General features: G+C 39.5%; 1 protein-coding gene and 2 long non-coding RNA genes across 3 annotated transcripts in view; 1 reads left to right on the plus strand and 2 right to left on the minus strand.

Moving 5' to 3' along the window:
- Positions 1 to 27,024, plus strand: part of LOC122438187 — a 111,949-nt gene that overhangs the window by 78,351 nt on the left and 6,574 nt on the right. The window lies entirely within an intron of this gene.
- POLR1F (RNA polymerase I subunit F) lies at positions 5,591 to 16,601 on the minus strand. The gene is given in 5 exon segments (XM_043462794.1): positions 5,591 to 7,024; positions 7,026 to 7,413; positions 8,916 to 9,124; positions 11,364 to 11,505; positions 16,317 to 16,601. Coding segments are annotated over 5 exon segments (1,068 nt in total). The 5' UTR covers positions 16,559 to 16,601; the 3' UTR covers positions 5,591 to 6,937.
- LOC122438186 lies at positions 21,151 to 26,865 on the minus strand. Its single transcript, XR_006268476.1, has 4 exons — positions 26,039 to 26,865; positions 25,016 to 25,217; positions 23,947 to 24,023; positions 21,151 to 21,514 (listed from the first exon to the last, which is right to left on the minus strand). It is a non-coding gene; the product is annotated as an uncharacterized LOC122438186 (long non-coding RNA).

The following is a 27,024-nucleotide window of genomic DNA, read 5'->3' on the forward strand; positions in this document are numbered from 1 at the left end:
AAACCCAGGTCTCCCGCATTGAAGGAGGATTATTTACCAGCTGAGCCACAAGGGAAGCCTAAGAATATTGGAGTGAGCAATCTATCCCTTCTCCAACCCAGGAATCGAACTGGGGTCTCCTGCATTGCAGGCAGATTCTTGATTCCCTGAGCTATCAGGGAAGCCCAGAGTTCCTCTGAAGCCCAGTTTAAGAGTTATTGTTACATAGAATGACCACAAAGCAGCGACATTTCTGTGTGTCCCACTCTGGCTCTTAGGGCAACAAAGCTGAGCGCAAGTCCTGTGCCTGGATTGTAAATGGGTATGGAGTCTGCCAGAACAGACACCCAGGGCTTGTGTCTCATTATTTCTTCCTCATTCTTCACTTCCCCACCACAAACAAATCCCAGCTCCTCCAAATCAGCCCTCCCTTGGGTGCTGTCATCTGCAAGTGGGTCGACTGCAAGGAGGCCAGAGGTAAGTGCTGCAGTACGGGGAGACCTGCAGGATCCCAGGACTTTTCAAACGTCTCCCAGCCCATAGTGTCCACCGTCCTTGTGTGCACTAGACTTGCTGTAGCAGTGCGGGAATGGCCAGGGTCTCGAGAATGTGATTTGATCCAGAGAGGACGAACACTTCAGGTCCTATGGGGGCCCATCCGCTGGCACATCCTTCTCAATTCCCTCAGACTCAGGACAATCCAGCTGTGGGCTCCAAGGCTGCTTAGGCTCAGGATTTGCGACAGTAGCCCAGGTCACCAAGTGCAAAGGGGAATACAGCAGTTATTTCATTTTATTTGGAAAATTAATGTGTATTTTCTATTGGTGTATAGTTGATTTCCAATGCTGAGTTTGTTGCAGGGGTCCGGCAACTTGTTTCAGGCATATTTATGTGAATATCCAGTCTTTTGGGGAGCTTTGCAGCTATAGGATTTTACAGAGTGTTGAGTAGGCTTTTCCTTGTTGATGCTATAGGTTCGTATATTCAAGACTGCATAGTGCTCACTTCAGCAGCACAGATACTAGGTAAGTGTGCTGATGTCCATCTTGAAAAAAGCATGTGAAAGTATCAGTTGCTCAGTCATGTCCCATTTTCTGCAACTCCAAGGAAGATAGCCCATGAGGCTGCTCTGCCCATGGAATTCTTCAGGCAAGCATACAGGAGTGGGTTGCCATTTCCTCCTCCAGGAATTCTTCCCAACCCAGGGATTGAACCCAGGTCTTCTGCATTGCAGCTGGATTCTTTACTGTCTTCCCTCCAGGGATGCCCATGTTAATCCTAGCATCCTGATTTAATCCTTCTTTACAGTGTGACCCCTTTTGTAAAACCAAGTGCCTTTTCAAAGTCTGAGATTCTTTTTTTTTTTTTTTTTATTTAGAATCCCTTCTATTTTATTAGAAACAGGAACAGGAATTTCACCAGCAGGAAGTTATAAAATACAGGTAAGTTTAATGCTCCTTTGACTGTTATCCATGGCAGACATTTTGGAACCAAGGTAAGAATCCAAGTGAGATTCTGTGTCTGTTTTAGAAATGAGTTCATGTCACTTTTTAGAACTAACATCAGTTATCTCATATATTTGTCTTCCTCTATCTGACTTACTTTCCCTAATGTAATCATGGTTAGTCCCTTCTATATTGCTGTAAATGGCATTATTTCGTACTTTTTGATGGCTGAGTAACATTCCCTTCAATATATGTACCATATCTTTTTCATCTCTCAATGAATATTCTGTTTCTTTCCCATATTTTGGCTCTTGGAAACAATACTGCAGTGAAGGCTGGGCTACATATGTCTTTCCCAACTACAGTTTAATCCGTATGTACGCCCAAGTGTGGCATTTCAGATCACGAATCTCCATCTTTAAGTTTTTAAGGAACCTCCATACTCAAGTCCAGTTGGCGGTCAGCAATTTCCATTCCCAGCATCAGAGTAGGAGGATTCCCTTTTCTGCAGGCCCTCTACAGCACTGACTGTAGACTTTTTGATGATGGCCATTATGATGGGTGGAGGTGATACTTCTCTCTTATAGATTTCATGTTCCATTCTTTAATGTTTGATACCAGGATATTTGTAGGTATGATTGTTTTTAAAGAGTGTGTATAAAATATACTTGTCCCTTTTTGAATTCTTATTCGATTACCCACTCCAAGGCTATTTCTTGAGGGCAGGAGTCACTTACAGGCCCTAGCGTCTTGTGAGCATGAAGTTCTTCTCAGACCCAGTTTTAGTTGTTGTTACACAAAATGGCCACAAGGCGGCAGCATTCCTGTATGGCCCACTCAGGTTTTGGGGCAACAAAGCTGAGTGCAAGTTCTGTTCCTGGGTCATAAATGGATGTGGAACGTAGTTGTGCACCAGTGGGAATGTGTCTGGGTTTGTGACAGGAGCCTGGATCACAGAGGGCAGAGGGGAATATAGCTGTTATTTTCACTTATTTGAAAATTAACTTTTATTTTCTATTGGGATATAGTTGATATCCATGTTGAGTTTGTTACAAGTGTCCAGCAACTTGATTCGGGTCTATGTAGGTGAATATCCAGTCTGTATTAGGAGCTTTGCCCTTATAAGGTTTTATGCACTGTTGAATAGGGTTCCTGCTGCTATACACTATGTACTTTTTGATGCTCTAGGTTCATATTCTAAAGAATACATATATTAATCTGTGTCCTCGTTGACCCCTTCCTCCTGATGTGACCTCTTTTGTACCACAAAGTGGCTTTTTAAAGTCTGAGATTCTGTTGCTTTGGAAATGAGTTCCTTTGTGTCACATTTTAGATTCCACCTAACAGTGATCCCATATGATATCTCTCTTCCTCTCTGAGTTACTTCCCCTCGTATCATCATGGCTCGTTCCTTCTGTGTTGCTGCAAATGGTATTCTTTCTTTTTTTGGATGGCTGAGTACCATTCCTTTGAATATATGTACCATATCTTCTTTTTCATCTCTCCATGGACACTCTGATTGCTTCCATGTCTTGGCTCTTGAAAACAGTGTTGTGTAGGTTGGGGTGGATGTCTTTTTCCAACTATAGTTTGATCCGGATGTATGCCTAAGAGTAAGATTTCTGCATCACACAATATCTGCATCTTCAGGTTTTTAGGGAACCTCCATGCTCAATTCCATATGGCTGTTGGCAATTTTCATTCGCAGTCTGGCATAGGATTCCCTCCTCTGCAGGCCCCCTGCAGCACTGGCTGTTTGCAGACTTTTTGGTGACCATCTGATGGGTGGTGGGGGATATATCTCCTGTAGGTTTCCTTTTCCTGTCTCTACTAATGTGTGACAAGGCGATCTTTGTACTTGTTAGTGTTGTGAGTAAATTTACCTGCTGCAACTGGCTTCTTGAAAGGCTGTCCATTTTCCGATTCTTAAGCAATTACCCATCCCAAGGCTGTTTCTTGAGTCATTCACAGCCCCTAGGGCCTTGTGAGTGCAAAGCTCCTCGGAGCCCTAGTTTTAGAGTTGTTACACAAAATGGCCACAAGGCGGCAGCATTTCTCTACACGCCCCACTCTGCTTCTTGGTGCAGCAAAGCTAAGTGCAGGTCCTGTCCCTGCATTGAACATGGGCATGGCATGTGTCAGGACACACACCCAGGGCTTGTGCTCACTACTTCATCGTTCTTCACTTCCTCACCCAAGGCAAATCCCAAGCCTTCCACACGTGTTCTGCCTAGAGTGCTGTCATCTACGAGTGGGGTAACTCTCAGATGCTGGAGGTAAGAAGGCCAGCACCAGGAGGCATGGCCGTCAGACGACTTTTCCAAGCTATTCAGCAGTTGGTCTCCCATGTATGCCAGGATTGTTTTAGTCATGGATAGGCAGCCCTGGTCTGGAGAGGGTTGTTTCTTCTAGAACGGACAAACGCTAGAGGTCCTTAGGGGCCTCATTTCTTGGTCATCCTCCTCAGCTCCCTCAGTCCCAGGAGGGTCCGGCCTTGGTTGGAAGGCTGTTCAAACTCCAGGAATGTGTCACCATCCTGGGTCACTGAGGCCTGAGGGGACTATGGGAGGCATTTCCTCCAGTTGTCAAATTTATGTGTACTTTGTGTTGGGGTATAGTTGATGTACAGTGTTTGCTGGAGGTGCACATCTTGACTTAGGTGTATACAGAGGTGCATATCCACTGTGATCCCGATGCTTTGGCCATACCGGTTACTACAGTGTGTTGCCCAGTAGAGTTCCCCCTTGTTGGTGACCTAGTTTATACATATGAGCGTGTCTACGTTAAGGCCAGGCTCCTGACACATTCCCTCCCCTGACGCTGTCCCTTCTGTAACAGTGGGTTTTCGAAGCGAGTCTGTTCTTCCTTTGGTCCCTGCATTCAAACGCTAGAGCCCACCTATCAGTGATGCCGTGTGGTCTTTGTCTTCCTCTGCCTTACTTCACTTATTTGTCACTGGTTCATTCCCTGTTGCTGCAAATGCTATTATTTCAACCTGATCTATCGATCACTCAGTAACATTCCCTTGTATATAGGTATAGCAGCTCCTTTACCCATTCAGATGTGGATGGACATCTAGGATGCTTCCCTATCTTGGGTATTGTGTATAATACTGCAGTGAACATGTTACCTTTATTTATGGTTTTCTAAGGGTATATGCCCAGTACTGGGATTCCTGGGTCATATGGTAGTTTTGGTTTTTTAAGGAACCTCCATGCTGTTCTCCACAGCAGCTGCACCAATTTAAATCCTTACTAACAGTGCAGGGGTCTTCTCTTTTCTCCACACTTTCTCAGCATTTATCATTTCTCAACTTCTTAACGATGACCTCTGTGAAGTGACACCTCACTGTCGTTTTGATTTGTACTTCATCTGTATGCCTTGTTTGGAGAAATGTCAGTTAGGTCTTCTGCCCATACTTTGATTGTGTTTGGCTTTTTTCATATTGAGTTGTATGAAGTGTTTACTATGATGGGGCGTATGACTGGGGTTGTGGGAAGCATAGCCCTAAATACATTTCAAACTTATATTTCCAGTGATTAATAGGAGGTAGAAGACAAGGTAAGAGGTTTAGGCTAGACTAGAGGATTTTAATGAGCAAATTCCAAGATAGAAAAGGAAAAACCTAGATTAGTGTAGCATGTAAGAAATGTTTTGAAGGATATATAGATGATACCATAATCAGAGGTTTCTGTATCAGTAAAATCTGTCACTGTTATAGGCAAGACAAATGACCAGTTCTGCTACTGTCATTGTGAAAAACCATGGATAAATTTAGTTTCAAGTTCAGCATACTTTTTTCTTAAAAAAAAGTAAACATAACATGTGAGAATTTATTTTGGCAAGCCAGAATGTATTTTGCTATGAATAGCATTAATTTAACAGCTTGATAGGCCATTACCATCAGGAATTTAGAATTGTTTCACTAAACCATTAACTTTTAATATTAAGTCACACATTACAATTATGTATTCAAATTTAAAAATTTTAAGGAGGCATTCATAAAACATTTTCCAGGTATGGCACTACATTAAACCCTGTGAACATGACTGGGTTATTCTAAATCTTTTTCAACTCATCCTTTAAACCAGTGCTCTACAAAACAAAGATAATACAGGCCTCAGATACAATTTTTAAATTAAAAAGCAAAAACAAAAACCGAAAAAGCCAATTTAATATTTTATTTACTCCACTATACCAAAATATTACAATCTCATCAATATACAAAACTGAGGTATTTTGCATTCTTTCTTTGTACATCTTCAAAGTCTGATATGTTTTATACTGACACCTCATCTCAAACCAGACTAGCTTCATTGTGAGGGCTAAATAGCCACATGAACTTAATGGTAAGAAAAGACACTGGCTCACCCCTTTCCACTGTCTGGCACATCTGTTTATACACAAACATCATGAATGACTCTCCCAACTCTATCTTCTATTGGTACAGACATTAAACAGAGTAAGAGCAGGACTACGTCTGATAAGAGATAAATGGCAACTGAAAGGGGCTGCCATGGATCACAGCAGTGGGAAGAGAGAATCTTCTTTTAGAACTTACCAGCATTAGTAATTCTCGATCTTTTCTTACTTATATTGTATGGGTGCATCTGTCTCTCCTATGACATTCCATGAGGGAAGGAATCATTTCTGCCTTGTTTGCCATTATACCCCCGACCTTAGAATGATGATCTACTATGTGTAACACAAATACACTGAATTTTGTTGAATGAATGAACACAATCTTGCATTGATTATCAGGCCGGACTCGCTTGTCCATTCATTCTTCAGTGTTTTCCAATAGTTAAGACATATTCCACATTTTCTCAGTGAAAGCAGTGAATAACTGTTTGTGTAATAATTTCTAGTAGCTTAACTCAGTTATTAAAAATAGGGAAATTCCCCACTAGTCAGAATCACCTTTATCCTGTCTTCATCAGACTCTTCCTCTGAGAGAGAACAGAACACACCACACACGCACAGAGAAGGAAAGAACAGCACTGTCTCCTAACTCATGACCCATGGGCAGGGCTATGGTTCTAAAGAGGGCAGTTTATAAAGAGCTCTGAAAACTTCAGAGATACCTCTGACAAACCATCCCAAGGTAAACAACAAAAGAACTGCAGTAGCCATGATTAAACAAACAAAAACCCTAAACTGGTAAATGATTTAAATTGTAAACAAAGCCTAATGACATGGCATGTAACAGTATGACTAAATTCAAAACCTGTAACAACCACCACCCAAGCTCAAAACTCATTCTTTATGATATACATTATATCACTGTATCACAAAAGTCCTTTTGTTAGTCTTGGGACTGTAGAAACCATTTTATTTAGAATGTATCCACTGGAAGAATGAAGGCAGTTCTTACCTTTCTATTCTGTATACAATAAATGGCACTTTAATAATACTGATACTTCCCAAATTAATTTTAGTACCCCAAACTCAACTAATCAAAATGTTCCCTGTTAGGCAAAATACTGCAATACAAAACATTTCTTAATTAAACTTTAGTCATCTACTGTGTATAAATCTTCTTTAAAAAACCAAATCATATTTAAAACACACAAAAGAAAATTACTTTTCCCTTTTCTTTTTAGGTGCATGTTCCACGAGTGGTGTAAGTTCAGCCTCCTCACTCTTTCTTTTCTTTTTCTTCTTTGTACGGTCACTTTGATAACCACTGGAGTCACTGCCTTGGAAAACAGGCTCTTGGTCCCGATCTTCCTGGTGCTTTTTCTTCTTCTTCTTCTTCTTCTTTGGCTCTCCCTCCCAGAGGCCATTCACACTGTTACTAACCTGCAGGTCTGTCTCGTCCTTCATGGTAACATCTGCAAATTCTGCTGGCTCTGTGGTACCGCCTTCCCCTTCACATGACTCTCGGTCTTTCTTCTTTTTCTTTTTCTTCTTTGGAGGTTTTTCGACAGGTTCATCAGCTCCAGTTTCTGGTGCTTTTTCAGGAACTGCAGAGCACTTGGTTTGTAAACTATAAGAATTTAAAAAATGTACAGGGCATTAAGCAAAAATAAAAGAACAAAGTAAGATCAAGAATATTCCAACATGGTAAGGCCTTTCTAAATTATGACAGTAGCACAAAATAACATGACTGTGACACAAATTTCAAATATTCTGTTATCTCCCAGCACACTGATAGTCTTAGAAGTGTTAAATTTTTTGTTTCCCAAGTATTTTTCCCAGACTGTTTCACACATAAAAATGACATAAAAGTTTTGTCAAAACAGGGTTTCTGAATTTTAATATGGTTCAGAAAATGCTGAACCCTAAACATCACCACCCAGCCTTATTAGCCAAACCAGTAACATCTGATAGGGAGAAAACACACTTCTGGTATTTATCAAAATGTTGGCGTTCCCCATCTACTATCCCAATGCTCGTTTCCTTGTTCTTCTTAAACTATGCTGAAGCAGTACTGGATTCCCAGGTGGTACTAGTTGTAAAGAATCTGCCTGCCAATGCAGGAGACCGTAAGACATAGGTTTGATCTCTGGGTTGGGAAGATCCCCTGGAGGAGGGCATGGCAACCCACTCCAGTATTCTTGCCTGGAGAATCCCACGGACAGAGGAATTTCATGGGCCACAGTCTATGGGGTTGCAAAGAGTTGACACGACCGAATGAGCACTCATGAAGCAGTATTATGCTGCAAAGCTCTGAGTATTTTATATAAGTAAATAAAAACAAAGATCAGTGAAGTAGCTCTCTATAGAACTGCTGTCCCTTGAATTAGCAATAGGCACACAGAACTATTTAAGTAATTTCAATAAGGTAACGTTAAAAACCCACTTCCTCAGTGACATACTAGTCACACATTTCAATTCCTCAAGAGTGAAGCTACTATATTGCACACATACAGCACACTTCTATCATTACAGAAAGTTCTGTTGGACAGCTGCTCTAAAACTTTAACCCATATTCTCATTTCTTAGCAACTTTTTCTAGATTCTGCCTTGATAACAGAGGAAGTATGACCCCTCAACTAGGTCCTGCCATAAAACCAGGGTCAGGATCAGAGTATTCCCTAAAAGAATTCCAAACAAGAAGAATACAGAAATTAAATGATCTACCTGATATAATGACAATAATCCAATAATTTTTGTTTCGACTGTGTAAAAACAAAACACTAATAGTTATGTTAATATAATTAAGCTTCTAATAGTCTCAAGTTCAAGGATTAACTTTTAAAAAAAAAAGATTAACAGCATACTAGTTATTAATGTTAACATTAACAACAACATGACAATACTTTGAAAAACTGAATTATTACAATGTAGACCACCTAGATGCAGAGCTTTAGAATATTCAATGCACTGTCAAAACACTTAAGATTCATATTTACATTGACTCTGTGGTTTAGAAGTACAAATAGTCTAATAAATTAACTTTTAAAAGAGGGACTTATGTTTCCTAAATTCAGAATTAAGTAGAAATGATTAAGTATCAAAATGGTAATAATATGCTTAGGAACTGACCTAGTGATATTCAGCTTTCCCCGAATGCAGAATACTCCAGCAGCATCTGAGTCTAAACGAAATACTTCAAATTCTAGTTCATCACCCACGTTTATCTGCAGCGTCTGCCACTGGTCAGCTGGCATCTGCTCAGGTTTAGGGATGGAGGCATTGAAGCACTTATGGACCAAGCAGCCGATGTGGCTGGAGGACACTTTATTAACTGTACCCTAAGAAGAGGGAAAAAATGAGTATTACAACAAGAGCGCCAAAAAGACGGAACGAACCTTACAATCTTTAAACTGATCTTCAAAGAGAAAATACCAAAATAATGGCATGATGTAATATTAAAAAAGCTGATCTTCATTTAAAGCTTACCACATGTTACACTAAAATATAAGTTTAGGAACACTAGAATTTTTTAGAGAGCTCACCTTGAGCATGGCTATTTTAACGAAATCATAACGTTATTAGAAGCTTTAAAAGTAAAATAACAATACATTCTATATGATTTTAAGGTTAAAATTAAAATTTCCAAGTTTCCTATTTCCTTAAGAATCAACAAATGTAAACTAGATGAGTGAATACCTGAAGCTTTTTTAAAAATCACCTTTTGAATTACAGAACTATAAATGACATATATATACACAATGTGGTTTAATGTCAGCACCTCCTTCCACATGTGACAAGAGTAAAACCTGTCTGTCATCATAAGGAGTCTGGAGTCCAGAACGGTACCTTCTAGGTGGTCTGTACAAACTGGTACGTACATCTATACAATGGAATATTATTCTGAAACAAAAATAAGCTATCAAGAGAAAGACATGGAGGAACCTTACACATATAGTGCCAAGTGAAAGAAACCAATCTGAAAAGGTTACATACTCTATGATTCTACTATATGATATTCTGGAAAAGGCAAATCTATGGAGACAATTTAAAAAAAAAAAAGTAGTTACCACGGTTTCCAGGGGAGAGAGGGAGCAATGAATAGGCAAAACACACAGGATTTTTAGAGCAGTGACCAGTTATTCCATAGGAATGTTGGATTCATGTCATTATACCTTTGTCAAAACCCATAGAAGGTACAATAGAAACAGTGAACTCTACTATAAACCATAGACTTTACTTAATGTATCAATATTGGCTCAACAATTATAATGCACCACATCTTATCAATAATAAGAGAAACATTATGTGTGGTTTTTTGGGGGTGGGTAGAGTGAGATGTATATGAGAACACTATACTTTGCATTCAATTTTTCTCTCACTGTAAAAGACAAAGTTTATCAATTAAGTACTCAATGAGGAAAGGAAAAACTATCAAAATTTTAGAATTGTATAGAATAGTTATCTTCACAACCAAGAGGTAGCCAAGTTTCTTTCGTGGGATCTAGAAAGCAGTAAGTATGCGAGTATAATAGGATAAATTAGAGAAAAGTACCAATACAAGATAGTAGCAATGCTTTTGAAATGAAAAGACCAGCAAATTAAAACATTATTGCACATATATAGATATACAGATGTCTAAAGGCCCATGAAAAGAAGCTCAACATGGCTTATTACTAGAAAAATGCGCAGACGCAATGCGACTGTCACTGCACAGATATCAGAACAGAAGTCCACAAACAATAAACGCTAGAGAGGGCATGGAGAAAAGGGAACCTGCCTACACTGTCACTGGGAATATAAACTGGCGCAACCAGTATGGAGAACAGTATGGAGGTTCCTTAAAAAATTAAAAACAGAGTCCCATATGATCTAGCAATTCTACTCCTGGGCATATATCTAGAAAAGACAAAAACTCTACTTGAAAAAGATACATGCTTCCAATGTTCACAGTAGCATAATACCCAAGACATGGAACAACTCAAGTGCCCATCCACAGATGAACGGATAACACAGATGTGTTATACATGCTGAAATATTACTCAGCCATGAAATGCCATTGACAGCCACATGACTAGACATAGAGATTATCATACTAAGTGAAGTTAAGTGAGACAAAGAAGATCAGATAAACATATGATATCACTTACATGTGGAATTTAAAAACAGGATACGAATAAACTTATTTAACAGAAATAGATTCACGAAGGACAAACTTAGGGTTACCAAAGGGGAAGGGGAGAGGGGATAAATTAGGAGGTTAGGACTAACAAAAAGGATCTACTGTGTAGCACAGGGAACTATATTCAGTATCTTGTAATAATCCATAACAGAAAAGAACTTGAAAAATATATATATACACGTATCTAAACTGAATCACTTTCCACTTGAAACAGAACAATGCAAATCAACTACACTTCAGTAAAAATTAAAAACCTAAACTGAAAAATTTTCTTTAAAAATGATTTTTAGTTACCTGAAATAACAATCCTTGTAAAATCCCAAAGTGTACAATCTCTTAAATTTTTCCAAATTACATAATTTAATAACTGTACAAAGAATAGGAAAAAAGATACATACCATAAGTTTTTGCCCTGGTTCAGGGCAGAAAATAACAAAATCTGCTTCAATGTTAAGATGAATGTGCCCTTGATCATCATAAATATCTCCTAATTCACCCACTACTTTGATGTTATCATAAGCAATGGGTACACCTAAAAGGCTACAAAAAAAAAGGAAAGGAAAATGTTATTTATCCTCTTTTAAACTAAGCCATTATACAGATTCTGAGTCCAGAAAGTATACATCTCCTAATATAATCACACCCATGGCGAAAATATATACATATACAATAATATATGATTAGCCTGTAACAACTTTAGTGGTTTAATTTCACCCAGGGGTTCCAAAATAATGGCTAACTTAAAAATAATTATTCAATACCCAGAAACAAAATGTCCATTATCCAAGAGCAGTAAGTTGATCCTTCTTCCCTACCTGCTGTCCATTTGAATTCTAGTTATGCTAGAATGAGAAGTAAAAAATGAGACTTAGTAAGAAAAATGTCATTCTGTGACTATTACTGAATCAAGGCAATTTTGGTATTATCCACCATTACTGAATATCTGTACTAGATGGCATGTAGCAAAAGAAGTATTAGGATTCAAGTTGAAGCCCTCAATATTAAAGCCAATAACTTGATGGAGAAAAATCCCCGAACTGCAACTGTTGCTAGTGTAAGGAAGTAAGAAATACAATTATATTAGCTTTTGAGAACTGACTCTGACACTGTAATGTGTAGCTTGACAGTCAGGATTAGGGGGCAACTGCTATTTCCAAAGACAGGGAGGCCTGATGTGCTGCAGTCCACGGGGTCGCAGAGAGTCTGACACGACTGAGGGACTGAACAACAACTATTTCCAAGTTATTAAAAAATTGTTAAGTAGTTCAGGAGGCGGAGCTGGTGGCTTCACTGCCACGGCCATGCCCTGTTTCAGCAAGCTTCCCCGTCCTCGGCAAAGCTGAAGTCCTGCTGCTCCACTCCTGCTGGACTCTGAGGACAGCGCCCATGCTAAGGCGCTTCAGCCCTGTCGGACTCTGCGACCCCGTGGACTGTAGCCTACCAGGCCTACGACAGTCTGTCCGTGGGATTCTCCAGGCAAGAGTCCTGGAGGGGGTTGCCATTCACTCCTCCAGGGCACTTTTCCTGACCCAGGGTCTCCTGCATTGGCAGGTGGGTTCTTTACCACTAGCGCCACCTGGGAAGCCTGAGAAAGCTTATCACTGTTCTTGTTTATCTTTGCTTATATGTTTGGATTCCAGAGAGGACTCTAAGGTCTTTGAGAGCAGGGAACATTTTTGGTGAACTCAAACTTCTAGAATGGTTCACACAGAATAAAAGAATGTATACCTAGGAGCAGTTGTTTTTAAAACAGCCAGGAGTCACTGGAATACAACTTAATTACCCAATTAGGAAATCCATACACATTGAGATTTACTCCAGAAAGCCTTTCTTTGAATTACTAATTTCTGCATGTAGCTTTCCTAAACAGGAACCATACCATCACTAAGACAATATTCAGTTCAGTTCAGTTCAGTCACTCAGTCGTGTCCGACTCTTTGGGACCCCATGAATCACAGCATGTCAGGCCAGACAATATTAGAGGCCCAGAAAACAGAAGAGTGAGGAGGGGTTAAAAATAACTGCCATATCAGACAAAAAACAAAAACAAGACTTTGTTTTTCCCCAAATCAGTTTCCAGTGGGGGGATACTGCTGTCCCGTAAGTGGCATTTGGGAGTTTGTGGGATAAATCATAGTTGTCACACCTGTGAAGGCCAGGGATGGGAGACATCCTGCCATGTAAAAACAGCCTGACACAATGAAAATTGTCTCCGGGTCTGCATGATTTAAATGAGAGGCAAGCCTCATTTTCTAAGTATTTATAAACAGTTGATTATAGTACCTAACTTAATGTGTGTAATTATGAACATAAAATCATCTTTGCATGGTTTCAATATCAATTAAAATTTTCAGGAATATAACTAGTATATAAATTCAAGAGTAGATTGTTTTGTGAGAGCATTTTACCACTATAGACACTGTAGGTGATGTGAGTTGTCAACTCAAAATCGCCGCATCACTCTTCACATTTGCAACTAATACTTTCACAATGATTCAAGATGCAGCTTCAGGAGGCGTCCAACTACTTTATTCTTTCCGGGTAGCCATGCTTGAGTGTTATCATACGGAAATACATTTTATTGTATTAGAGCTCTAAATGAATTTTTTTTTTTTCCGATTGTGTTGGTAGATCATATTGGGTTGACCAGAAGGTTCGTTTGGGTTTTTAAAAAACCCAAATGAATAGTGTGGCTAATCTAATATTATCTTTAAGTTTAATTTCAGTAAAGTATGTTTCAAGAGAGCGAATGGAGTTCTGCAGGGTTCAGAACTGCTACCTATGGTTTGTGTCAATTTTGGGAAGCAACTCATTGCATAAAATATACTAAAAATCATCAGAAGACAGACACCTCAACATTATATCTTTTCCTCTCTTGCTTTTCTGAAACCATCCTAAGTATGTTTCCAGGCAGAGTGGTAGCCTCACTTGAGATATTGAGAGAACAATCATATCAAGTTTAAGGGATCAATAGACTGCAAGCACACTTAAGACTTTTATATATTATACATGAGAATAAAGGCCGCCTCTACACTGAAGATGGGGAAGGGAATGGCAACCCACTCCAGTATTCTTGCCTGGAGAATCCCATGGACAGAGGAACCTGGCAGGCTACAGTCCATGGGGTCCCAAGAGTCAGACACGATTTAGCAACTAAACCACCACCTATACTAAAGAAGTTGAGTAAACACGGACTCTTCATGGAAACTGGTAGTTCATTTGTGCTTTGAGACATTCTGAATTTATAAACTGGAACTACTGGGAGGGAACATATTTGCCATTTTCAAGTAACTCAAGAGCTGTCATTAATGACCTCTCAAAGATAGAAGTTTTAATGTGATTTTTAGAACACTACTTTCTCTAAGCAGATTTTTCAATCATTTTTTAAAAAAATGTCACTGGGGGAAAAAAGGTGGACAATCTATCAAATAGGGCTGCTGCTGAGATGACTAATATAAGAGCTATTCTCAACTCTTTCCTTTCCTCATTTCTTAAACAGAGAAGCAGGTCCTCTCTGATGGTACAGGATGGCCCCAAAGTCTGGAAACAAACTATATATGATAAATGGTTGATCAGTATTACAATTATTGATATGTTCAATGTTTTGTCCCTCATTATTAATCTATGGTACCCCATTTGCACAGAATAAACTGGAGTTTTCAGCACACCCCCAAAATAACGGGGTCAGGTAGGGAGTTCAGATCTCTTCAGAGTGCAATTGAGGCCACAGGGTCACACTATCCCAATTCTGTTACAGAAATTATCATTATCCAATCAGCTTTTCATCTCTCTGAGGTAATGGCTCCTATTCCCCTGGTCTGTCAAGTGCAGCCATTAATTGGTTACAGATCAAAGATTTGTTTATGTTTCCAGATTTTATGACTACCTTACATATCCTCAACTCTCCCAAATGCAAACTCTCTAATCAATTTTCTCTACACTTTGTAACAGTCTCTTTAATTATAAACATGTTCTCCATGCTTACTGTCTCACCCTCCTTAAACCACCACCTAAGCTATCAAGTGGTTTCTTAAACTACAAATCTGATTATATCCCAGAGATACCACTGTCTCAAGAGTGTGTCAAGTGTTTTCTGAGTTGGAGGCTACCTAGAGGATGAAGTGGTAACCCAGTTTCCGGCTTAAGCAAACAGAAAAACAAAAACCTAAAACACCTGGCAAAGGCAGGAAAGGAGCAAAATGGCCATCCTCTGAATTATCCTCCACCCCGTCTCCGATCCACCCCAGCCCTAACTGCCCAGCTTTTCAGCTGTACCCAATGTCTTTCTCCTGATATATAAACTTTAGTTATAAAGTGCTCACAATTATCTGGTCAAAGTGTTCTATTTCACAACTAGTATCCATTCGTTTATGCCACTCTTTTTGCCCAGAATGCTACTATCTCAGAAGTTCCCTCCTCCTATCAAGTTGTTCTCAAAGGTCCTAAGATCCAATTCACCACTCTTTACTATAACTTAGATTTGTCAGATTTTAACATTTCATTGGATTTATCTGGCCTACATCTCTTTTACTAGCGCTTATAGCTCCTGAAATAAGGGTCTTGTTTGTTTCTTTGGTTTTATTCCCCAATTCTCTAGTATAGAAGATAGACCCACAAGTGAAAGTGTGTGCCCGTGCTTGGAGGAAGCTGTAAACTCTAGATCCTTAATCTGTGTAGGGTTCAGGATCCCTTGAGAAACTCTGCCCAAGTAATTTTCCAGTATCTTACTTTAAATGCACTAGAAGGTTTTTTTCAAATTCAAAAGCAACAGGCTTTCCTATTCTTAAAACGGAAACAAGGTGAATAGTATTTCATTCATCCCTGATCAGGTCCAAGAGAAAAAAAACCCCGGGAAAGAACCAGGGTCAAAACAAAACCAACCTTCGTGTTTTATAAATAATTAAACGAAGTATTAGCGCTTCGCGTATAATTTTCTATATAGTGAGAATGTTTTTAACTACTGCATTCCAAACTTTCATCATCAAATGAGAAAACATATAGAACTAGCCGGTCTCCAGACCCCTGGTCTATTTTTATCTCTACCTGTCTTGCAACGAGCTTCTTTACCCCTTCCGCTTACACAATTCCTGTCACCGTAACGTTTTCTTTCCTGCCTACGAAATGGACTCAGCACAGATCTTGACCAGGGAGGCACTAGTCTCCCGAGGTGGACTGCGACTCCAGAATGCCCCGGGGCTAAACTCGCGGAAGCTGGTGCGACCCCCTTCTGTTGACACTAAACGTCCACCTGCTGCCCCATCCCGTGCCCCAAGGGAGCGGCAGGCACCGTTAAGATTATTAACGTTAAGATTATGTCCGCTCTGGGAACAAAAAATGTAAGAGATCAGTACCTCTCGGAATAGCGCAGGAGCTCTGCATTGAGCTGTTCTCGAATACCGGTGCGTTTCCTGTTAAGATAGCGCGGCGATAGGGCGATGTGTCTTCGGTGAGGCCCCGCCACCAGGCAGGAGTAGCGGCTATTCACAAGCGCACAAGCAGCCGCGTAAGTAGGCAATTCTAGGCAAGGCAAGACGCCGGCCGGCCCTTCTGAGGCCGCCTTCGGCCGCGGAGCCACTGAGCAACCCGCAGCCATGCGGCTAGCTAGGTTTCCCACGGCGCGCACTAATGACGCAGTCAATAACCGCCTATCTCCGGACGCCGCCTTTTACGTCATCCACCAGCTACCACGCCCCTAGGAAGTTTCCTCTCCCGTGGCTGCAGTAATCCGTTCTTACCAGAAGGGGGCAACCGTTCCCCCGCCTCACTTGAACCACTGTGAAGCTAGGAACCTGTGGTTTAGGATTGCGCATTCTCTAAAGCCAACCAGCATCTCATCCCTTCAGGGAGCACAAGCCTATGTTTCAGCTAACTCCCTCAGTAGATTTAGAATGTAGATTTAATAGGGGTTCACACTTTGATCATATCCAGTAGTGAGGTGGTTTGGTAGATTTACAAGGTTAGACTGTACAATAATAAATTTTAAAATATTTATGGAATGTATTTCCTGAAAGAGAATCCAATCCTAAAAAACAGTCCAGATGTCTCAAAAGCAACCCTTCTGAAAACGAGCCCACCGTCTCTCTCCAGATCAGTTTCTCTCCTCATTCTGTAATTACTAATTCAGGAAATAATACATACCCCTCTTTCCAAAGGGCTCTGTCCAGCTGTCATCCGTGGGGCCTCTCTGGTACCTCCAAACATCACACCAGCCCGAACACTTGTGGGACCCAAAGCTGAAACGTCCCTCTATTCAGACATTTCTCTCAGTTGGTGCTTTCAAAACTACAGAATTATGTGTGGAAGCTTAAGTTTCATGGCCAAGAAGTGCAACCAGATCTCTGAAATACAAATATGACCATGACTTGCCTTGTTTAAAGCCCCACACAGGCACCTTGTTTTCCAGAGGATAACCCAAACTCCTTAATCTGGCTATTAAATTGCCAAGCCATTTTATGATTTGCACCCAGCATTTTCATTACCCACTCCTCGCTTTACACACTCAGCTAGCCACACCCATGCTCACTGAGCCACTTTCAACCCTTCTGCCCCTCCCCACTACCTCTCTCATCCTTTCCCCTCCTCCCCCTCTTCCTCTCCTGCTCTTCAGTCTGACGCAGTTCCTTCTATCTGGGAATAGGGTAGCTTCTCTGATATGGGAAAATTCTACTCCTGTGTTAAATTTCAGCTTAGATTTTACATCCATTTCCTCTGCATAGTTTGTTGTGGTTGTTGTTGTGTTGCTAACCACATGGACTGTAGCCCTTCAGGCTCCTCTCTCCATGGGATTTCCCAGGCAAGAATACTGGAGTGGGTTGCCATTCCCTTCTCCCGGGAATATTCCCAATTTCTGAACCCAGGGATCCAACTGGAGCGTCCAGCATTGGCGGGAGATTCTTTACCACTGAGCCTGCAGGGAAACAGCAGTACCCCACCCCGCTCCACTCCCACCCCCTGGATAGTTTACTACCACCCTGTTTCTCTTCCCCACCTAAAGATAAGGTAGCTTTCCATCTTTGTAAATTACCACCTTCAAGCTCTTGTTTTATGTTAATTTATGTTAATTGCCTGGTCTTCCTCCTGTGCCTTCCATAGACCCCAACTCACTAAGATTGAGACCCTGATATCAGTCTAGTTCACCACGGCAGCCCCCTTTTGACTCAGAAAAAAAAAAAGAAAATTCATACTTTATGACAAGAAAAGACAAGAAAAATTTAAACATAAGAATTTTCTCTGCTGGTTTGGGCTCCTCCCTCCCCTTTAGCATGTACTGTGCGGGCACAGTAACCAGACCTCCTTAGGAGATAACCTTCCACCCTAACCCTGTAAGGGGCCATGATGACTCCCTACATACTTTGAAAGTGCATCTCTGGACTGTATAAACTGTCAGTGCATCATCTGATGTATAACCCTTTGTCTCAAAAACATATAGTATATAACTGTGCTTTGCCCTCAACGGGTAGACCAGTCCTCATGTTGTGGAATCCAGAGTCGCAAAACACAATGGAGTACAGTTTATTAGGCCAGTGAGTCCAAGGGGAATCAGTTCCCAACAAGGACCCTGATGTTTCTGAGGAGCCCAGTTTCATACGCCCTCCCACCCTGCCCACGTGACTGGTTACTTGTTAGCAACCTCTTTGTTGTGTATGACTGAGTTTTACAACAAGTAGGTGCTAGAGAGCAAACAAGTAAGGTTAAAGGGGGGGATCAATGATTATACATCAAGGGGGGATGTCTCCATGGTCAATCTAACAGGGGCAGCCTGACCTCAACTACAATCTCCGTTTGCCATCTGTAGGGAAGGAAGTCTCCAGGAGACCTGGTTTTCACTAGCAACGGTTTCCTCACTCTGGGGCAGGGTTCAGGCCCAGTTCACATCCTGTCTGCAAGATGGATGACAGGCTTCAAGATGGAGTCTCTCCTGCTTTCCTCCACTGGCCCCAACACTCAGAGCTTTCTGAAAGGTGTCTCCCAGGTTTATAAACCTCAAATTGGCCTGAAAAAAAGTTTCCATTTCTTCCTTAGATCAACTGTTAATTTCTGGTTGACACGATGCATGAATGAATGTATAAATGCATAAACGAATGAATAAAATAACAGGTGATGAAAAGCTTACAGTCTTAAGTGATGAAATAGGATCTAGGCATAAACATGTATTAGATGCATAAGTGCCAAGAAAAATGTATATCAATTAGTGGTATGAGTAGAACACCCTCCCATGCGCCCTAGGTACTGTGGAAATGTCTAATTTCTCGATACCTGTCTTCCACTTGTAAAATCAGTATACTATAGACATTATAGAAGGTTTAAATAAGGTAAATAAAAAGCATTTCCTTTAGTACTTTTTAACTGACTCCAAATTTAGCATGAGATGAGAATGGGATAAAACTGCTCCCAAAGCCCAGTGGTAAATATGTTAAGTTTGCAAATGATTACCTTGCCTTTACCTTGATTTTGTTGCAAAGCCCTGTAGCCTCCCTGTGTTAGACTCTGTAGTTCAGTATTCTCAACCTGGCAGAACCTTAAAATCCCCTGATGCCTAGGGGGCATTCCGGAGCAATTTGGTCAAAACCTCTCTTTGAAGTGAAGATGTATCTAGATTGTTTTTATTCATGTTTTATCATCTGCAGACAATTTTTCCAGACACAATTTAGTGAATCAACAATAACAGCAACCAAAAAACAAAACAAAAAAACCAGTTGGACATCAGAACAATTAAGTCAAAAGAAAACTTACCCGAAATCAACTATTCTGGTAATGATTTTACACAAATGTAAAATATGAAGTAATTTTGTAACTCTTTGGATATTTAAAGGCAATTTTCTTGTTTGACTTTGAAAACTTTTTTAGTTTTTAGTCTTTTAAATCTGCTTTGACTGTTAGCCACCATCTACACGCGTCATGATTTCAAAGGATAAAAGAGTGATTCAGCCTGCATGTAAATGTTCACCATCATGGAGTCACTTTCCCAAATTAAACTGTTCTACCCACCACCCCAGGGAAGAGACAAAACAAGTACCATGAGATCCCTCCTGTTGTTGAAGATTTTGGTTATTACAAGAAACCCTTTATTTTTAGATGATTTAATATAGTGCAAGGTGAAAAGCCTGGGCGCTAAACGTCATGTTTCTTTCTTTTTTTAAAGGAAGTCAAACTGACTGCCTAGAATGTATTTCTTGAGTGAACGATTCACTTTCCCAAGGAGGCAGAGATGTCAATCAGTTAAGGACTCTAATCCAGGCATGACTTAGTTCACAACTTATGCTTTGAATTACTAAAAATCCTCACTTTTCCTAGCCACATGACCAATGCTGATAAAGGAAGAAATCGTGAGTCAGTAAAATGGGTTGCTTATTTATTATCCTCTGCCTAAAACCATCAAAGTGGTAAATACCGCCATTTTAACAGACTTGGGAAGATGTCAAAGGAGCACTGGTCTTGGCCAAAGTACTGGGACTGGTAGTCTGGCAGAAAATAATTCAGGCAAAATGGCCTGGCTTGCAGGAGCCAGATGCCACAGTCGGGCTGTTTTAGGCATCAGCCTGTGCTCTGTGACCTTTGACCACGTGTCTAGCCTTTGTAAACTTCAGCTTCCTAATTTGTACTGTAAAGGTATGGGAAGTTGTGCGGATTAAAGGAGATAATGACAGTGCAGTACCAATCACAAAGAGTGTTTATCCTAAGTGATTCTTTTTTGAGTCCTTGACTGACACTTCAGTTTAATACGCTTGATTCAGTTTCATTAAGATTGTAAAATTGAACGTAGGAGCGGAAGCTTATGATCTTTTTGAATGAATAGCAATCCAAAGCCCAGCACTAAAGAGGAAAATTTGGAAAAGATTATGACTAAAAACTGGAAAATGCCTTGCTTCCATTGCTAGGAATATATATATATGTGTGTGTGTTTGGGTTTTGTTTTTGGTGTTAGCATGATTAATTTCAGCTCCTTTTCAATATACTGCCATGATAAGCAATCTAATTACATAAACATTTGATTCAGGGTAAAGCAATTAAAGATTTACATATATCCTCTTAAAAAAATCCATTGATAAAATTCACTCTAGATATAAACTATGTATACTGAGATGACAAATTTATAATTTCACTTTGTTATAGGAAAAATTAAAATAGTTTCAGTACAGACTAGCTGTTTGAAATGAATGTGTTCAGTTTGGTAAACAGTTTTATTTTAGTTGTTCAGTAAATTGTGAAATACATTACTTTTAGGGAAAATACATGTATAAAATCAGATATAAAATCTACCTAATGGGTTTGAAAGGAAGACACAAAACACCCAAATCTGAACACAGTATATACCAACTATGCAGACTACTTGTAATTCACACATGTGTCAGCAGATGGCAATCATGAGCTTTAAATTTATAAAGTTTTGCTTTAGCCCAAAGTACTGTAGGAATGGCAAAAACCAAGGCAACTATTTATTGACAGCAGGTTTTTACCTGTAATCCTTCAATAAAGGACGGAGGGTCAAGTTTTGACTCTGAAAGCCCTTCCTTCTGGCTTCTCAGATTGTTGAACTAACAAATGTACACTGTGCTTGCAGTGAAGAAAAAGAAATAAAGCACATTTCATTACTTTTTGTTGAATATAATAGATTTTATATTTTGCAAGCTATAGCTATTACTGAAATACGTAGAAATGCAATGACTCAAATATAATCTGCCTAAAAGGTAAGACTTGACTGCTTTAATGAGGTTACATTTGATTGGTGGCTCTCAAAGTCAGGTCCCTGGCCCAGCAACAGCTACATCCCCTGAGAGGTAGATGTGCAGGTTCTTAGGCCACACCCAGGCCTCAGTAAAATCACAATTCTGGGATGAAGCCCAGGTGATCATAATACCTGCTGAAGTATGAGAACCAAAGCCTCTAAAGCAGCTTGAAATACAGAAGAGAGGCTCTGAATTTATGACTTTTGTTCAGGTATAATTGATGTAAATACAGTAATAATCAACAATGTAGTTGATTATTTCTTTCTTTTATTTAGTGCTCACACACAGTATAGTCTGTCAAATAAAGAACATGACTCAGAAGGTTAGAAGCCATGACTTAATTTCCAAGCATTTCTTATACCAAAAGAATTTAGGTTTATGTTCCCCTTGGCGTTATACTGAAAGGGATAACATTATGGTGCATTTTGCATTACAACCTAATGAGACAAATAGAAACTAAGTCAAGACAGGATTATTTCCAAGGAGTAGAGAACAATCTTCATGGAGGAAAATAATTTTCTACAAAACATGTATTATTCTTATTTGTATCAATACATGTGTATGTTCTGTTTTCTCTAAGGCGAAGCCAAATTCTCCTGCAATTTTGTCCCTGAGATTAAAGCCATTTTAAATTAACAACAGATATACCCAGGCACAGGTTTTTTTTCAAAAGAGAAGATATACAAAATTATTTATCTATGTGATAATTTTATCCTAAACACTACTATCACTACTATGTTTCAATTCTCTTACTATTTGAATTTTTATTAATTCAAAATTTCTCAAAGAATACATAAACTACCAGTTTCCATGAAGAATCAGCATTTACTCAACTTCTTCAGTATAGAGACAACTTTTTTCTCATCTGTAATATATAAGTACAGTTTTAATAAATAGACTATTTGTAAAACATATTAGGTGCTTTTATGAGGGTAAGAACAAGAGCAAAAATCGTAAGTATTTATTGATTTTCACTCTCTAGAAAATGTAATTATTTGTGTGTGACTTTTGTGGTAACAAATATAATAGTGTCAAACATCCTGATCTTTATGCTTAATCTCCTGGCCATAGTTCAGATATTCTGACTATTATCTAGGGACATGTGTGTTAGAATTTCCTCTCTGTATACATATGTGTAATATGTATGTGTGTATTTGTTTAAATGTGAATTTTAAAATATGGACTTATATAAAATTATAAAATCATACAAATCTTTTAGCTTCACCTACCTGAGGTTGCAAGTATCTATCTAGGTATCTATCAGTCATTACCAGGAAGGCTGGATGAAACATTCTAGTTAAAAAGGATTGGCTTAAATAATTAATTCAGGGCATGCATTTGTGCATGTGGCTGTGCATGTGTAGCCGTGTGCACTGGTGACCATTGGGAAGAGGTTAAGAAGGTATCAGAAAGGCTGAGTTACCTTCTGAGGATTTAGTGTCTTCTTTAAATAACTTACTAAGTATCCTTTTATGAGAAGGAGAGTCAGTATTTCTCTGAAGGCTCTATTTCCTTCTTAATTATATGTTACTGTGACAGTTTCAACACCCCTCCTTCAAGGCTTTCAAATCAGAGGAATCTGGCCAATAAAATTAATCACGGTGATTGCAAGGGTGTCCATGGAAATTATCTACTTCCATCTGTCTTTAGCTCCCTGCAGAACATAAAGAAAACAGTTTCCCTTTCTGTTTGAGTGGTACCTTAAAGCTGTAGTTTAATAAACCACTTGCTGGCTGCAGAGTTTGTGTAGGTGAGAACTTGCAGATCTTAGACATTAAATATATTCCAAAGAACCTGGTGTGGAAATTTGAGAGTGAAATGTAGATAAAATGAAACTTAAACACGATGCATTTTAATATAGAATATACTCTCAAGTCATTACACAAAATGCATACTAACGGACCATATTCTCCACTTCCTCTTATGACTACAAGATGCTCTTGACACTTTTTGTGCTCTTTGCAAATTATTAAAGTAGTGAATTTATCTTTATCCAGTGACAAAGTGGACTTTCCCACTTGTGAAAAAATGCAACAGTGTGCAGAATTTACAAGGGAAGACAGTACCTAAAAAACACATTTGTCAGTAAAATAAAACTCTGGAACTCCAAAATTCACACTGAAATGGGTATTTTCGGGTGAGGAGGATCACGGACCCATGGAAAGCAACTCTCTCCCGTGTCTCACTTTCCCTTGACATTGCTCATTGTGATTCCTATTGTCATGCACCATATTGGCTTTAGAATGATACTTACTGATTGATAGTGTTAGCTCTGCTTGAATAAAACTTCTTTGATATTTTTTGGTGCAGATGAGTAGGCCAAACTAGACACTGAAAGAGAAAGTACAAGAAATGAACAGAACTAACATGTAAAAGCAGACTTCTGTTCATTTTCAAATTAGTTTTCTTTATAGACTACTGGTCCAATCCCCTTGTGGAGCTTGGGGATGGTGGGGCGGAGCAGAAATGATCTCGCCTTGGTTTCTCACTGACAGCTAGCTCCCTGCCTGTCTCCGACAACCACCTAGATTTTTTCAACCTTTTTTACATTCAAGGTATAGATAACTCAAGCTTTCCCTTTATTTTCTGAGATCCTTCCTCTGAATTCCTGTTTTCAGTTTGAGCACATGTTTGTTTGCCAGGAACCTAGTGTTGTTGAAGTCCTGTTTGCTGAGAGTGAAGTCAAAGCTTGACAGCCAGAGAGATAAAGTCTCAGGGCCTAGTGCAGGAGCCAGAAACTGAAATTACCACAGCACCACAGAGCAGATACTTGGATGGAAATCAGAAGCAGCAGAACAAGTCAAGGGGAGTGGTTCCTACGGGGTGGACTTGTGGTTTGCATTTTAGACCTAAGTGTATATAAGTTGCATGATTTGGTTGAATGACTAAGATTTATGGGTACAGCCAGAAATGACCTCACCTTTCAGGTGCAATATTGATGTCTTCCCACCTTCTCCTTATTTTTAAATAGAATAAATACCATTAGTATGATAGAGGAATATTCACATTTATAGACAATGGACAGTATAATAACACTTCAGAAATGCTGCACCACTCACAGATAAGCAATATGCTAACATCGCCTATGAGGACTTGAAAACCTGATATGCTTTCCTGCAATTTGTTGTACTATAAAGGACACAGCGCCTTTCTTTCATTCTTTTCTATTTTTCTCAGATATTTATGTGAAAGTATTAATATACTTAGGACAGAGAAAAGATATGTCCCAATCATAAAAACTTTTGGGATGGTGATGGGGGCAGTGGACCTCTAGCAGCCTGGAGCACTTGGAGTCCATTTATGGGAATAAGAGTCAGTGTTACCTCTTTCCTTGGCTGACTGACCATTAGGGACAGAGTGAGGGGCAGTGTTGGCTCATCCAGTCACCCACAGAGGAAACTGTGGCTCTTCTTTCCTGGGCAGTAAGCTTAGAGGGCCCGAGGGATGTCTTCCAGCCCCAGCTCCAGATGTTGTTGAAGGACAATTGAGGTCCTCTGTCTTAGTGAGTAGGTGGGAACCAATATCCTGATGGATTAATAAAATAGTCAACAAGAGACAATGCAAATTTGACAAGATTTGGGGTTTTTCTGTGAAGCTCCCAGAGTCTCTCTAGCAATTTTTAGTAACACAATACATTTTGGCTTGGGGCGGGGGCGGGGCGGGGGGGGGGCAGAGTTTTCAACACCTTGTGTGGCAAGAGAAGCAGAGTCTTTGGATGTTAAGGTAGGAAAACCTTTGAAATCACTAAGTCTTCAGTTCATGAAAAGGAAAGTGAAAAATGTTTCTAGTTTTAAAAATTCCTAATTAAATGACTGTGACCTACCTGTAATTAGTTGATGCAGGTAATTCTAAACTATTAAAATAGTGCAATAGATTTTTTTTTTTAGATCTAGAATTTGACTTTTCACAATATATTTCTTGGGAAATATATCCCTAATAAGAGATTATGTATTCAGTAGATAATTTTCCTGGGAAAAAGAGTTTTAAAAAATACTTTACTAGGCATCCACATTTCCAGCAATTTCTGAATTAGTTTCCTCTGCTATGAGTAACTGACAACCTGTGATTTATGGACTTGGAATAATTGAATTTCTTGGCTGTCAGATACTTTGAGTAAGAAATATTACATATGTTTCCAGAAAAATGATTTAAGGGAGAAAAAGAGTGAAGTGATGCCAAGTTCTGAAACTGTATTTGGAAACTGTGTTCTAACCAAATGGTACTTAAGATGCTCTCTCGAAGTTTCTGAAATGTGTTCGCTAAATAATGTTTGAAAATGCAGTTCTAATCATGCTGCTTTCCAGCTAAGTCAATGAAAACAATGGAGAGCAATTTATTGTTCTCACCTTCTCAAGCCCAAGAAATGTAGAATTTGTCCATGATGCATGGTGAGGAGCTGAGTCAATTTCTTCAAGAACAGGAGTCACACAATATCTTATTTTATCTGTCAAATATAAAATATTGAATAAATTAGTGGAATCATTGTGTGAACAGATTTTTTTAAAACATTACATCTCTACCACAACTTCTCAACTTCACTATGTGTTCGACTTACACTGTATTTTGGCTTGTTTCGTTCAGTCTTTGGATTTAACCAGTCCACCAACTTCAAATTTCATGAAGTGTTTACCAACTTTCAAAGAGTGCTTACCCTTTTCACGTTCTATTATAATGATAATTGGTTGACCATGGAAGAAATTTTTAAGTACTGAGGGTGAGAACCAGTTCTCTGAGTGCTTTTGACTAACTCAGTCCAATAGGAATTTCTGAGATGATGGAAATATTCCGTAACTGTAGTCCATAGGTAGCTCTTCAGCACTTGGACCGTGACTAGATCAACTGAGAAACTATTTGATTTTGTTTTAATTAATTTATATTTAAATGTAAATACATGTGGATAGGATTATGGCTACTGTATCAGATATTACAGTAAACCTTAGAACAGTGCATTTATGACCCTGAGCAATTCAAGTCTACACTTGTGGGTAGCACTAACACTGGTTGCTTGGGATCATACTCATGGGTGCTCCTCGGTGGTTCTAAATTAGGGGGCAATACTTCCCTAATTTGGGGCTTCCCTGGTGGCTCCGAGGGTAAAGCATCTGCCTGCAATGCGGGAGACCCGGGTTCAATCCCTGGGTTCGATCACTGGGTTGGGAAGATCCCCTGGAGAAGGCAATGGCAACCCACTCCAGTACTCTTGCCTAGAAAATCCCATGGATGGAGGAGCCTGGTAGGCCACAGTCCATGGGGTAGCAAAAAGTTGGACATGACCGAGCGACTTCACTTTCACTTCCCTAATTTAGAGAGGTGTAAATTTGTTAGGATATTT

The sequence above is a fragment of the Cervus canadensis genome, chromosome 3, assembly GCF_019320065.1.
Source record: "Cervus canadensis isolate Bull #8, Minnesota chromosome 3, ASM1932006v1, whole genome shotgun sequence".
Classification (NCBI taxonomy): Eukaryota; Metazoa; Chordata; class Mammalia; order Artiodactyla; family Cervidae; genus Cervus; species Cervus canadensis.